A 15,463-nucleotide genomic window follows, 5' to 3' on the forward strand; every position below is an offset into this window, starting at 1 on the left:
TGAGGTCATTCCCATATACATACTACTTCAACCACAAACAGTAAATAATTAATTATGAACTCGATGAAAAATAATTGAAGAAAATTATCTTTGTAAATGAGACCGAGTGTTTATAAAAGTTAAAAGGTTTTATAATATCCCATACAAGAAAGCTTGAATAATTTTGTTCCTTTTAGCGTTAACCAATAACAAACCATTAATTTATCTATTTCTTTTTTATTTTAATTTTTTGATCACTGAGGGTGTTCAGACTAGTTTGCGTACATCTCAACTAATTCTCCGAAGTCCTGGAATTGTCAACTGGGTAAGAGCCCTAGTAGCCACTCCTATTAGTGCTTGGAGGGACTCAAACTCAGAAGCTTATAAAAACTCTTTTTGCTCTTTTACTATTAAGCCACCTGCTGGTGGTTATTTATCTATTTCTTTAATGAAGTTTTGTTTCATGAATACATTATGGACAATGCTCATGACGTTGAAAGAGGACGGTAAGGTTGGATTATAGATTGAGTAAAATTGAGGTTAAACTTTTTTTCTTGTTCATTATGTCGATGAAAGTGATTTGGGTAATGGATTTGTTTGGATCAATAAAGATGGCAAAGAAAAACAATTACAGTTGACAAACAAAGCAATGCTCAATGTGGTGATAAGTGAATAGTGTTTGTTTGTAAGACAGCTCAAACAATGTATTGTGAAGCAAGATTAATGAAAGCAAGAATGAGGGCCAAAAGGAGCAAGATTAATGAAAGCAATTCATCAATTGGACTGTCTAAATTTTTTTAATCAATTTTGTGAAAACTACCAAGACTATTTATGGCTGGTTTTGTGTATTGGGCATGAAGTTGGTTGATTACATGTTACTTTTCTGTTTGGTTCCATTGCATATTCTATTATAAGGCAAGCAAGATAAAATGAAAACTTCTTTGAGAAACTGAAATTGAAGGAAGGTTCCCTCCTATACAATTTGGGTACCCATTGATGCTAGTGCAATGGTTAATGAAATTTCCCTACTATAAAATATTAGTTGAGTGATCAAAACTCTCCTTTACACCAACGCTCTAATTTTTTTTTTGGCTATGAGATGAAGGTAGTGCGATTAGTTTACTTATAGTTTTAGTTCAAGTATAAACTATAATAGATTATAAGATGATAGAAATAGTGATAAAAGGTTACAAAAGCTTACTCTAAGCAATAGGGAATCTAAATCATGGAGTTGTTTTTAGTTCAAGTGTGAACAATTGGAGTTTTCTAATTACTTACGGGGTGTTTAGATCATATAATATTTTATTATAAGAGTATATTACATTAACGGAAAGAAAAATCACTTTAAAGATTACTGTGAATGTTTAGAAATGTATTTGGTTGGTTCAAATAAATTGGTGAATAATATTTTTGGTTGAGAGAATAAATGGGTGGGTATATTATCTAGATTACTAATTTGCCCTCCTTTTTAAATATTAATAAAATAGTACTTTTTATTATTATTTTTTGAACCAGTTCTTTGAACCTCCTACCTTTGAAATTTTGCTAAAACACCTCAACCATATAAAACCTTAATTTATAGCAAAATCAACCCCACCCACCGCAGGCCACTATTGCAGCCAGTTACCATCACCGGTCGCGGCCGGCAGTCGATGGAATGGAGCACGACTGGCCGTATATGGCCAGTTATACATCGAAAAAGTCGAAAATGGTCATGGATCACAAATCCATGGCTGAAAAAAGGCCAAATCTATGGCATTTCATAGCCATAGATCAGGCCGTGAAAATGCTGTGCCATTTCACAACCAAAGACTGGCCTTTTCATGGCTAGATTTGTGGCCGTTTCATGGCCATTGAAAACACCAACTTTGGCCATTTTCGGCCATGGATTCGTGATCCATGGTCAAAAAAGGCCTTACTGACACACGACTGGCCAAATCCAGTCGGTCGTGCACCATTGTAGCTACTTATGCTGACAGTCGGCGGTGATCTTGGGTTGCCGAAGGTATTTTGTTAACTTTTAAACTTTTTTATGACTAGGATATTTTAGCTAATTTCTCAAATGTAGCGAGGCTGGATAATTGTTATTTGGTAGACATTTGAGAGCAATTGTGTTTGAAATAGTTTTTAATTAAGGGCAAAATGGGTAGAAAAATCAAATTACCCTGGTAATGTTTTAATAACACCCCCTAACAAAGTAATAAGATTATCTTCCACATTACCAATAGTAAACACTATTTGCAATAAAAGATTATCGTAATATTTTATTACTTGCAAACTAAACACATAAATCTTGTAAAATAAACGAAGATTATCCTCGTTATCTTATATATCCCTAATCCAAACGACCTCTTAAAGATTAACTTATTAGGTGACCATTCTGACTGGATTTTCACCGAGGACATGAGGATTCGATGATGTCTTCATATTACTTAATCAATTATAACATTCCATTATAAACATTATTATATTAATCAAATGATTTGAAATTTAATTAATTATAATATTAAATTATAGATTTATAGTATGATTACTTAATTCATTATAACATTACATTATACTATTATAGTATGATCATATAATTAATATAACATTNGCTGGTTTTGTGTATTGGGCATGAAGTTGGTTGATTACATGTTACTTTTTTGTTTGGTTCCATTGCATATTCTATTATAAGGCAAGCAAGATAAAATGAAAACTTCTTTGAGAAACTGAAATTGAAGGAAGGTTCCCTCCTATACAATTTGGGTACCCATTGATGCTAGTGCCATGGTTAATGAAATTTCCCTACTATAAAATATTAGTTGAGTGATCAAAACTCTCCTTTACACCAACACTCTAATTTTTTTTTTTTTTGGCTATGAGGTGGGGGTAGTGCGATTAGTTTACTTATAGTTTTAGTTCAAGTATAAACTATAATAGATTATAAGATGATAGAAATAGTGATAAAAGGTTACAAAAGCTTACTCTAAGCAATAGAGAATCTAAATCATGGAGTTGTTTTTAGTTCAAGTGTGAGCAATTGGAGTTTTCTAATTACTTACGGGGTGTTTAGATCATATAATATTTTATTATAAGAGTATGTTACATTAACGGAAAGAAAAATCACTTTGAAGATTACTATGAATGTTTAGAAATGTATTTGGTTGGTTCAAATAAATTGGTGAATAATATTTTTGGTTGAGAGGATAAATGGGTGAGTATATTATATAGATTACTAATTTGCCCTCCTTTTTAAATATTAATATAATAGTAATTTTTATTATTATTTTTTGAACCAGTTCTTTGAACCTCCTACATTTAAAATTTTGCTAAAACACCCCAACCATATAAAACCTTAATTTATAGCAAAATCACCCCCACCCACCGCAACCCACTATTGCAGCCAGTCACCATCGCCAGTCGCAGCCGGCAGTCGATGGAATGGAGCACGACTGGCCGTATATGGCTAACTATACATCAAAAAAGCCGAAAATGGTCGTGGATCACAAATCCATGGCCCAAAAAAGGCCAAATCTATGGCATTTCACAGCCATAGATCAGGCCGTGAAAAGGCTGTGCCATTTCACAACCAAAGACTGGCATTTTCATGGCCAGATTTATGGTCGTTTCATGGCCATTGAAAACACCAACTTTGGCCATTTTCGGCCATGGATTCGTGATCCATGGTCGAAAAAGGCCTTACTAGCACACGACTGGCCAAATCCAGTCGGTCGTGCACCATTATAGCTACTTATGCTGACAGTCGACGATGATCTTGGGTTGCTGAAGGTATTTTGTTAACTTTTAAACTTTTTGTGACTAGGATGTTTTAGCTAATTTCTCAAATGTAGCGAGGCTGGATAATTGTTATTTGGTAGACATTTAAGAGCAATTGTGTTTGAAATAGTTTTTAATTAAGGGAAAAATGGGTAGAAAAATCAAATTACCCTGGTAATGTTTTAATAACACCCCCTAACAAAGTAATAAGATTATCCTTCACATTACCAATAGTAAACACTATCTGCAATAAAAGATTATCGTAATATTTTATTACTTGCAAACCAAACACATAAATCTTGTAAAATAAACGAAGATTATCCTCATTATCTTATATATCCCTTATCCAAACGACCTCTTAAAGATTAACTTATTAGGTGACCATTCTGACTGGATTTTCATCGAGGACATAAGGATTCGATGATGTCTACATATTATACGATGGCGTTGGCATTGGGCTCTATAGAATCTATACATGCCCAATAAATTCATGAGTCCAAACTTAAGGTTGTATTGATCCAATGATCCCAACCGTCTAATGATTTCAATTTAATATAAAGCTTAAGAACAAATTTATTTCTATCCCATATAAATGTTAGGTATTAAAGGTTTATCAATGTCATTTTCTATGCAAACAGGGGTTTGCAATATAAGCAACAACTCAAGATAGTAATCAAACCCTAATTCCTTTTTCTAAGTTAAATATAAAGCATTCAAAGATTTCTTAGAAAGAAACTCTCTTAATTTATGAGAAACACCTTATTTTAGTACATTGTATAAGTTACTAACACCAATTGTTAATACGGATGACCACCTCCAGGTTTACCATTTCGTTAACTTCATAGCTCTGGATAATTAGTTGAGGTACGTGCAAACTGACCTGAACACCTGGTAAAAAAAATAAGAAAAAAAATCCAATTATTTGAGCCAATATAGGCCCAATAAGAATAACACTCTTTACTTATTTATTTTTTTCATAATACTTTTAGTGTTGGAAGCTGAGATTTGTTGAGAAAATGGATTACCCCACAATTGGATTAAACAAATATAATAAAAACGAAAACGAACTCCAAACTAATATAATACCATATAATATCCAATCTCAGTCATTGCTGCTAATAAGCCACATCTTAGAGAATGAGACTTCTCAAAATGGCACATTCTGAAATATTCCAATGCAAATGGGCCTAACCCCAGGCCCACAAAGGTCTCCGTCACAAACCAACTCATATTTATCTCTTCTCCCTTGTCTCTTTCCGTGATTACTTTACCCATCCCATGCGGCAACCAAGTCAAGTGATATTTTCTAGATGGGAGAACGGTCTTTGTCCCTCCAAGTTTGGTAAGTTTCAAAATATACTTTTCCACCCTTATGTGAATATTTGACGAAAAAACAAAATATCTTTAAATAGTATATTTCTTAATAATTTATTATATATTAAAATTTTTATTTGATTATTTATTTAATAAATGAAAAATATTAATTAGACTTTAATGACGTCACAAACATGTATAAACAACTTGATCTAATTCATATTTAATAGTTAAGGATATTTTCGTCTTTTCATCAAATACTTAAAAAAAACCACTAAAAATCCCAAGGTGAAAAAATTTGGCCAAACCTAGGGGGGGAAAATGTAATTTTCCCTTTCTAGATCTATTATCCATTTCACAGTAAAAAACAAACCCAGAAATGAAGGGCGAGAAAAAGAGGATTAAAATTAGGAGATAATTAAGATGATCATAATGATAATCATGATTACGGCCTTAAAAAAGCACCTCAATTAAAGGACAAAGACACAGAGTTCACTCAGTGGAACTACCAAAGAGTCAACTCCGGACTCAAACATAAACACAACCCACAAAAACACAGAGAAACTAGAGACACCCACATCATATTTTAAACATACTCAGTCCGTCATGATCGACTATAACATGATCATGATCATTATCATTATCGAAATCTACGATTTATAACATTTTTTTTAAATCTAAGACAATTGACCGCAGTCAGCAACCACAACGGGCTTCGAAGTCCTGCCGGAGCTGGACCCCACTTTCTCAATGGCCTTCACGACGTCCAGACCCTCAACCACCTGACCAAACACCACGTGCTTTCCGTCGAGCCACTCGGTCTTAGCGGTACAGACAAAGAACTGAGACCCGTTGGTTCCGGGTCCGGCATTGGCCATGGAGAGGATACCGGGTCCTGTGTGCTTCTTGACGAAGTTCTCGTCGGCGAACTTGGCGCCGTAGATTGATTCACCTCCTGTGCCGTTTCCGGCAGTGAAGTCGCCTCCCTGGCACATGAAGCCGGGGATCACGCGATGGAAGCTTGATCCTTTGTAGTGGAGTGGCTTGCCGGAGCGACCGACGCCTTTCTCGCCAGTGCAGAGAGCTCGGAAGTTCTCGGCGGTGCGAGGAGTGGTGTCCTGGAAGAGCTCCATCACGATCCTTCCGGCCGGCTGACCGCCGATGGTCATGTCAAAAAACACCTTAGGGTTAGCCATGTTACAAACCAACAAAGAGACACAGAAAAAATTGATTAGATTTGTGCAGTGTTGTTTCGATGTGGAGATCTGTTAGGGTTGAGAGGGGCCTTATATAGGAGGGGGAGGATGAGAAAGAGAAAATCTGGGCCGTCAAGGAAAGACACGTGGAGGAAGATTAGACCAGGTTGAAGTAACCGTGGTAGGTTAAGGTTTGACCAGGGTTAAGTGAGGGATCCGAGGCTGGGGTCAGGAGGATAGTGTATTTGGTTTTGTCGTTATCTTATTACACGTACGTTATAATATTTATTGATTTCAAATTTTATAAATCTTTTTTTTAAATGGTAAATTATATTAAATAAAATGGGCTTTAATGGTCACTGACTCACTGGTATTTTTATTTCACTAGGCGAGTTTCTGAGTTTCAGTATATGATAAGTATAATACAATGATCAATACTCAAATAATACGTATTTTGATACCTTTAAGATTCCAACGAATTTAAAAAATTATAGTCAACACTGCAACTTTAGACGAACACAAACTGCGTTAGCTTATAATATTGTTCCACGATAGCATTTACTTAACTTTAGTTTCTTTTTTTTTTGGTTAAATTGATGAGATCTGATAACATATTTAAATCATTTTTTTTTTAATATAATATTTCATATAGAGAGGTATCAGATGCTAAGGCATTGTTCTTCCTTCATGCGTGTTTTCATCAAAAAGTAATACTCATCATTGAATGGGCAGAAACAAAATATAGTATGTTTACCCTTTCTAATATGATATTAGAATCATGGTTCTCAAATGGGTATTATATTGTGTATTAAAAACTTAATTTTAGAATCGTGTATTGGGTATTATATCATATCGTAAAATATACTTTTAAAATAAAATAATAATAAAATAATAAAAATATTTTGAAGATTAATGTCATTCCAAAGATTAATTAAAGAATTTCGTGGTATTATTGGTTTTAAATTATGATATTATATAATCAACATTAATCACAAAATTAAAAATTTATATCATATCTTTTCAACCATTCATATCATTTCCAAAATCAATATCAATATTTATCTTTCCACTTGTATTATTATTATCATACAAAATAGACAACATATGTTCCTTTTCACTTTCTCCGTGTAAAATATGTAAAGTTTTAGTGAACCGAATTGGGTGACCCGGATCCGACTCAAAATTTTTTTGGACTTGTAGCTCAAATTAATAAAATCGTATTGATTTGTATCGATATTTTAAGGATACGAATGGATAGATATCGTATCATATGATACATATCAATATATCGAAAAGTTTAGGATACACTCTCTAATACGTGTCGTTAGCAACCCATAACAAATTATATCATAAGATACGTATTACGTATTGTAGGATACTAATAACCATAATTGAAATTAAACTAAATTGAGATTAATGGCCATTCCCACTGACAAATAAACAAGGCATGCGTGTTAATTTGTGTTGAGATTTTTTTTTTCTTTATTACCATTAGAGTCTATGTCAACTTACACAAATCTCAACTAATTCTTGAAGACACAAATCTCAACTAATTCTTGAAGTCCAAAACTATCGATCGAATAAAAATCCCAATAACAAATAGACAAATAGACTTTTATTAATTTGTGTTGAGATATTTTTTTCTTTTTTATCAAATATCCAAATCAGTTTATACACTTTAACTAATTCTCAAAATCTTAAAACTATCGATAGAATAAAAATCCTAATAACTAATAGACAAGTAGACTCGTATTAATTTATGTTGAGATTTTTTTTTTCTTTTTTATCATTAAGACTATCCGACCAATTTAAGTGCATTTTAATTAACCTATGAAACTCTAAGACTATCTATACAATAAGAGTCTCAGTAGCCACCCACCAACCCATCAAGTCATCCGACAATGATTATTTGTGTTGAGATTTAATAACGAAGAATTTCTCTTTTGGGGACAAAACGACGATGTCATTTCACTATGTTTGAAGATAAATGCATAAACCCACGTGTAATCAGAGACGTGTAGTGCTACCGTAGAAAACATCTCAAAATTTGTGTCACAAAGGGAGCTTTGCTTGGCCCACCCAAATATGCGCTAAAAATATCAGGTTGCTTTTGAAAAAGGAAATCAAATCATATCTCACTTGACGGGTGATGACAATTATGCACTCACCACAAAATTGATTGAAACCACTACTCCTTTTGGCATATCATTGACACAAGAGAAAAGAAAATGACAAGAAAATGCCTCAATTATATTAACATGTGTAACTTCAACAACATATTTTTTTTATCGTTTTTTACATTTTCTAAAGTCATCATAATATCTACAAAATTTTCCCAATCTCTTTATAGAATGTGGAACGTACCCATGTTCTCACGAGTTCACAGCAATCCAGGATAGACAATTGATATTATCTGTTTCAACGACTTCATTGATGTTTTCAGAAAAGCATGTCCTTCCGTTGCTACAAATAACCAACAAAATAACTTTGTTATTTATATGAATCGAACATAAATTGATTCTTAGTAACTTAAAAGATTATTACCTTGTATCAACAATTTGACTGACTTCGAGATGTCCTCCACACGTCCTAAGACAGGCCTTATCCCACAAATCTGTAGAACGCAAAGTTCCAAGTTCAAGGCCATTTCCATTATTTGAAGCAGTAAAAGACAGACATGATGAATTTCGGGATGAATCTGCTTCAATTTGTTTGCCTCACACAATTCAGTAACAATTGCAACTGCTTGATCCTGCATTTGAAGAATAAATCAAGTTAAGGCACTGAAACTTTTTGTATTACATTTATTATTTCAGATTTGGAAGACGACATGATTTTACACTACTAAGCACAGGCGACTGTTATGTTGACACGCCTTGATTGCATGCAATGCTAGGGAAAGAACACATGTTACCATCATACCTGCAAGCCATGTAAAATCTCAGGCATCGGAAGCTCGGGAAAGTGAGCAAGATCAACAAAACCCACCTCCTCTGCCCTTTTAGCAGCCCCATCAGCTTGTAAACAAAGAAATTTCAAAACAAGAAATGTAATTCTATACATCTGAATAGCAACAGCATCTGAGAAGTACGTTTGAGAAGCAGGATCACTGCTTTCGGTAGCTTGATCCCTGATTACAAGAGCAGTTGTGGTTGACACGACAGTGGACTTTGTCTTTGACACAGAACCAAGAGGTGTAAGAGCAAACCATCCATTTTTGCTGTTGACAACTGATGGTTTCTTGCACCAATCTAACTCCTCTTTGAGAACAGGAGGGCATATGAGAGGAACAGTTCTGCCAGAAGATCCTCCAAGGCGATGAGTTCCTCGGCTAATAAAGGCTAAAAGATGGATACTTGTCTCCCTCAGTTGTGAATCCATTTCTTTCATGGCCTTAACCCATGAACTCCACTGTTTTGCAAGCACACACATCAGCATGAGAGTATTCTCTGTTTCTTTAAGAGAAGTCAGAGAAGTTTGTGTCCTTTGTGCACGAGGTCTTTTCTTGTCATGAAATGATGGAAACTCTGGTGCATTCAGATAGTAAGAAATCAGATAAGCTCTCTCTTGAAAGAAGTAAGGTATCACACTGTCCAATATGTCTACGGAAAGACTCTCTCCTAAAGAATGAACCACAGCTGCAACCACAGCCAAGCCAAGTCCCCAAATCCATTGCAGTTTTTCAGCTTTGTCTGTTACATCTAGATAACTCTTATCATGCTTAACCACTGAGGCAGGCCTATCCAATAGATCAGCAAACAAAACTCTTAGAGATGAGAAAAATCCAGCATTAAGAAGCATCTCAGCACCTCCTCTAATCTGTGCCAATGTTAGAAAGAATTTCAATGTTACAGGAATGCAGGCAAACGATGACTTGACCTGAAGCATCTGAATAACAAGCTGCAACTGTAGATGTTGCTGTATGATGGGGAACCAAGTGCTAGGGGCTAGAAAACTTCTAATTATTAAGTCCACATTGGTCAGGGAGAGGGTACAGTGCTCAGCACTAGTGATGCAATGACAGAGAATAGGTAATAAACCCAAGGTCACATTGGAAACCTCAGCAACATCTTCAACAGATTCCGTATCTTTCACTGCATCTAAACATGAATTATGGTAAGTAACTTCCAGCGACGAAAGAAGAACCATGAGCAAATGCTTCATCGTTATTTTTACCCCAGTAACTGATTTCCTCAAGTCACACAGCACTTTAAGGCCAGAACTGCAGGCTTTCAAAACAAGAACACAAACAGATGAAGGAAGGCTTTTCCCTACAGATCTCACGAGATGAAGAAGTAATTCTGCTTGTGCTGCAAGGAAATCAAGGATATCTCCAGGGGCATCCAAAGTTGGAGCTAACAGTTCTAAGGTGGAGCGGAAACTTTGGCATATGGGCTCAATGCATGAAATTAGTTGATCAGGGATCCTCCCACCAATTTCAGTCCCCTTCTCCAGTGACTGCACCAGTAGGCAAACATAAATTAATCATTTATGATGAGACGAATGCAAAAGGTGGCAGCTGCAGAATAAAAAGAAGTATACAATAAAAAGTTCACAGACAAAATAGTTCTCATCTCCAATGTTGTAGGCTTAAATTGCATCAGAAACATTCAGAATTTTTGAGAACTCACGTTATCTTCGTACACAGTCAAAACAGTTACTAATGCTCTCAGTGCAGAATGCTTTGAAGTTGCAAGCAACAGCATCAAGTTTGCGTCTTGCATGCAATGCAACATTGTGCCAGCAATTACTTTAGAGGATTTCCACTCTGAATAATCCCATATGTCCAAACCCAAATCTACTCTTATGCAGTCAAGATCAAACATATACAGGTCTTTGGCAGTTGCAAGTAGGTCACCATCATACTTATGTTCATAAGATTGCCAGAACTTAGATTCAATTAGATATTGGGAAAGTTCTCTAAACGGTCCTGGACTTGTTTTACGACCTTCAAGCTCTCCTTGCAGATGACAGTAAAGATCACTGAGTATCAAAGTCTTTAATTCTTTTCCTTCACTGAGAAATTAAAAAAAAAAAAAAAAAAAAAAGATTTAATTGAAATTAATTTGGCAGACAATACCAAAGCAGTGGTCATCTTGTGTGCAAAAGAACAGGGAGAAATATAAAAGAAACATTTAGTGGCCTTGTTTATCGGACACAAAACAAAGCAGCATAATCAAATTGAATTGACTAACACGAGTCAAGTACATGAACACTGTGTAGGGCAATTAATCACTTATTGCCAGGAATTGCAGTGATAACATTGATTGTGCATTATGCATGGCGATAGCAACTCTTGTGCATAGAAGAGGGAAAAAGGATACAGAAGCAGAAAGACAAAACTGTACAGAATTGCAGACAAATATGTCTATACTCTGTGGCTACAAGAAAATATGGATGATAGAAAATTTCCTTTTAGTAGTACTATGATATTATTGCAGAAAATAGAATACAAATGATATCCAAGGAAGTAAAAGGGATGTTGACGAGGTCTTTGTTATATCTTCTGCTTCTCAAGTTTGCCCTCCTCGCCTCTATAATTTGTACAGATTATGCATAAAACAAGTTAACTGATGCATTTATATCACAAGTGCTACACGGCATAGATAGTCTAGTAAAGACTATGAATAGTTACAATTTTCACAGCAGCAACAAACATGCCTAAGTAGATATATCCTATTTGGAAGTAAAGGACTTTAAATTAAAATAAAAAGTGCATGTCAACTTCACCTGTAGCGGTGCTGGGAGTATTGCACCAGCAATTGAGTAAAAGCATTATGACTTGTCAGCTGCCAACAGAAAAATACAATCATGTATTATGTGAACTGAAGAACAATTAAATGAGGATAAAGTGGATGGACATGGAATTATGAAGTTCCAAGAAATTGCCACAAAGAGGATCACTTAATTTGAAAATGTTTGACCTCCTCATACTAGAGACAGTGTCATACCTTTTTAGACATAATGCGGACCTTCTCAAGTAACGAAACAGACAAACTTCCAGTATCACCAGTTGCCAATTTTTCTATCATAAGCACAGTGAGTAAACTCATAGCAACCTGCAAAGGAGCCAATGAATTGTAAATATATTACAGTTTCATATAGAAAAAGTATAACATCACATCAAAGGAACATGCGAATGAACTGATGTACACTAAATTGTTCAAGAATATAACATTAAGGTACAAAGAATTCTTATCGAAAATTTCTTATTCAGCCAAGTACAGCATTCTGAAACTAAATGAAAGTAACTGCTTGAAGTACATTAGCTCCATTGAAAAAGGAAAACTGCTTGGATAGTCACCTTTGCATGAAAAAGTATCTCATTGTCATATGCACAAGAAGTATATGACTTGATCAAGCTACCCAAAACAGAGCTCTTACACCAACTTGACAAGATATCCTTAAGATCACTATCATTCACAGGTTTAGACAGTTCAGCACTTGCAGCACTTTCTAATCCCCCGTTTGTTTCAGTGGCATGTTTTAAAAGTGACTCAACATGTAACAGCTTTTTCTTCAGGAACAAATCATGTGCCATTATTTCCAAGACAGTAGATTGACATCGATATTTATACGCCAAACTCAAAGCCTCCTTTTCTGTCATTTTTTCAAGTTTCAGAGATTGCAATTTAGCAATTGGAGAAAATGAGTTGGCCAGTTGTTTCCAGTACTTTCCACAACCTTTCAACCACTCCAATATGTTTGTGTACTGACCAGCCCCTTGCCATAACGCCTTCAGGAAGTTAAGAACATTCAGCAATATGCAAGGATTACTGGAATAAAGAGAATTTGAAACAAATTACTGCTTGAGGTCATAGATATATGTAATAATATAAAGCACACCAATCTACAAGCTGCAAAATCTAACAGTTTCTGTCAATAATAGGACTGACATAAATAACCAGCCTAAAAGTCCTTCCAGATCATACCTATTGATAAGATCATCAGATCGTTCAACATATTGCAGAAGTGCATCAACCAGACTTGACTTTTTGGACCCTAGCAGCCCTGAGGACGCTTCATTTGCTGGATGCTTCACGCCATTGCCATTACTTGGTTGGACATCAGTATTCTCTTTTGTACAAAATAAAGCAATAAGTAAAGCAGGCTGCAACAAAAAGGAACAAACAAAATAAAACAACCAATAAGGGAACAATTCCAGAGCCAAATAAATTTAATGAGAAAATAAACTTTGAGCATATAAGCAGTTAATGAGTTACATTAACAAAGACAATTTTCAAAACCATAAGAACAAGATATACAGTAACAAACCTGATATCGTGCTGCAGCAGTAAGCAGATTTACTGAAGCAACAAATTGATCTTCATTTTCTACTGACTGTAGCATGCAATCAACAGAATGCCTTAAATCTGCAATCTAAAGCCAAGAAATCATTCAAATTACAGAACAAAAACAACTAACTCACTTAAATTGAAAGCTGACCAACGCTAAGCAATGGCAAACCTGCTTGTCATCTAAACCAAAGCATGCATTGGCAGAAAAATTCAGTTGGGAAAGATCTGATATAGTCAACAACATGGAAAGTACTCTGGCAGCGCCAACCTGAATAGCCTGCATAGACAATTCAAAAATCATTTGGAAGATACTCAGCAATGAAGTGCCCACATTTGATCAACAATATAAGAGATATAATTAATAAGTTCAAGCATCATAATTTCCACTTTGAGTGTGGAAATAAGTCCATACAGGATTGCGAAAATATGAAATCAAGGATGTAACAGCTGCAACAACAGGAACTGGTGAGGTTGTGGATGACAGCAAAGCTTGGTGAAAGATGGGAACGCTGGAAGGCATTTCCTGCAAAAAAGAACAGATTTAACTTTTTAGGTATGCAATAAGTATGTAACTGGATTAGGTGATGTGAAATGAAGATAATTGAATGAAAGAAACATGAAGGTTGTCTGATCCTACTGCAGTTTACTTTGCCGCAAATTAAAAGGTTCTTAGCTGAACCAAACTTGCCGAAAAAGGTAACAATATAGGAACTTGGAAGACATGCAGAACAGTTAATCAGTTTGCCAATACGATCACATATTACCTCAGATTTTTTTTTCAATGTAGCATGCATATCATATTGCAAATCTCATCAATTTTAACGCTCACCTTTGAGAACTTCGAGAGCATGATATACAGAACGTTCAAAACAGAAACTATAGCAAGTTGTAATCCTTCAATCTCCATCAGTTCAAAGGTGCGGATGACATATAGTTTCTGTTAGGAAATGCACTTGTATTAGTAAGAAAGCAGCACTGACTCATGGCTGCAAATAGAAAATAAATACGAATTGAATATACACAACATGACTGACCTCCAAGGCTTCTGTAGTTGTACAAATAATTCGAAATAGTGTACTGTGGATAGAAGAGTCACAAAGTACAGTTCTAAGGTGGAGCGGAAACTTTGGCATATGGGTCAATGCATGAAATTAGTTGATCAGGGATCCTCCCACCAATTTCAGTCCCCTTCTCCAGTGACTGCACCAGTAGGCAAACATAAATTAATCATTTATGATGAGACGAATGCAAAAGGTGCAGCTGCAGAATAAAAAGAAGTATACAATAAAAAGTTCACAGACAAAATAGTTCTCATCTCCAATGTGTAGGTTAAATTGCATCAAAACATTCAGAATTTTTGAGAACTCACGTTATCTTCGTACACAGTCAAAACAGTTACTAATGCTCTCAGTGCAGAATGCTTTGAAGTTGCAAGAACAGCATCAAGTTTGCGTCTTGCATGCAATGCAACATTGTGCCAGCAATTACTTTAGAGGATTTCCACTCTGAATAATCCCATATGTCCAAACCCAAATCTACTCTATGCAGTCAAGATCAACATATACAGGTCTTTGGCAGTTGCAAGTAGGTCACCATCATACTTATGTCAAAGATTGCCAGAACTTAGATCAAAGATATTGGGAAAGTTCTCTAAACGTCCTGGACTTGTTTTACGACCTTCAAGCTCTCCTTGCAGATGACAGTAAAGATCACTGAGTATCAAAGTCTTAATCTTTTCCTTCACTGAGAAATTAAAAAAAAAAAAAAAAAAAAGATTTAATTGAAATTAATTTGGGACAATACCAAAGCAGTGGTCATCTTGTGTGCAAAAGAACAGGGAGAAATAAAAGAAACATTTAGTGGCCTTGTTTATCGGACACAAAACAAAGCAGCATAATCAAATGAATTGACTAACAC

The 15,463-nt window shown here is 35.2% G+C and overlaps 2 protein-coding genes across 2 annotated transcripts; both read right to left on the reverse strand.

Annotated features, from left to right (window-relative positions):
• Window positions 1–5,459: 5,459 nt before the first annotated feature.
• LOC116118183 (peptidyl-prolyl cis-trans isomerase) lies at window positions 5,460–6,318 on the reverse strand. The gene has a single exon (XM_031404148.1). It carries the CDS (start codon window positions 6,246–6,248, stop codon window positions 5,730–5,732), a length of 519 nt encoding a protein of 172 aa, XP_031260008.1. The 5' UTR covers window positions 6,249–6,318; the 3' UTR covers window positions 5,460–5,729.
• Window positions 6,319–8,477: 2,159 nt separating this feature from the next.
• On the reverse strand, window positions 8,478–14,642 carry LOC116118204. Its single transcript, XM_031404177.1, has 13 exons — window positions 14,581–14,642; window positions 14,376–14,483; window positions 13,959–14,069; window positions 13,716–13,823; window positions 13,524–13,628; window positions 13,181–13,359; window positions 12,553–13,024; window positions 12,200–12,307; window positions 11,979–12,037; window positions 10,880–11,264; window positions 9,171–10,706; window positions 8,793–9,000; window positions 8,478–8,711 (listed from the first exon to the last, which is right to left on the reverse strand). Exons 2-13 carry the CDS (start codon window positions 14,451–14,453, stop codon window positions 8,629–8,631), a joined length of 3,432 nt encoding a protein of 1,143 aa, XP_031260037.1. The 5' UTR covers window positions 14,454–14,483; window positions 14,581–14,642; the 3' UTR covers window positions 8,478–8,628.
• Window positions 14,643–15,463: the final 821 nt, after the last annotated feature.

Source organism: Pistacia vera, unplaced genomic scaffold (assembly GCF_008641045.1).
Source record: "Pistacia vera cultivar Batoury unplaced genomic scaffold, PisVer_v2 Contig839, whole genome shotgun sequence".
Classification (NCBI taxonomy): domain Eukaryota; kingdom Viridiplantae; phylum Streptophyta; class Magnoliopsida; order Sapindales; family Anacardiaceae; genus Pistacia; species Pistacia vera.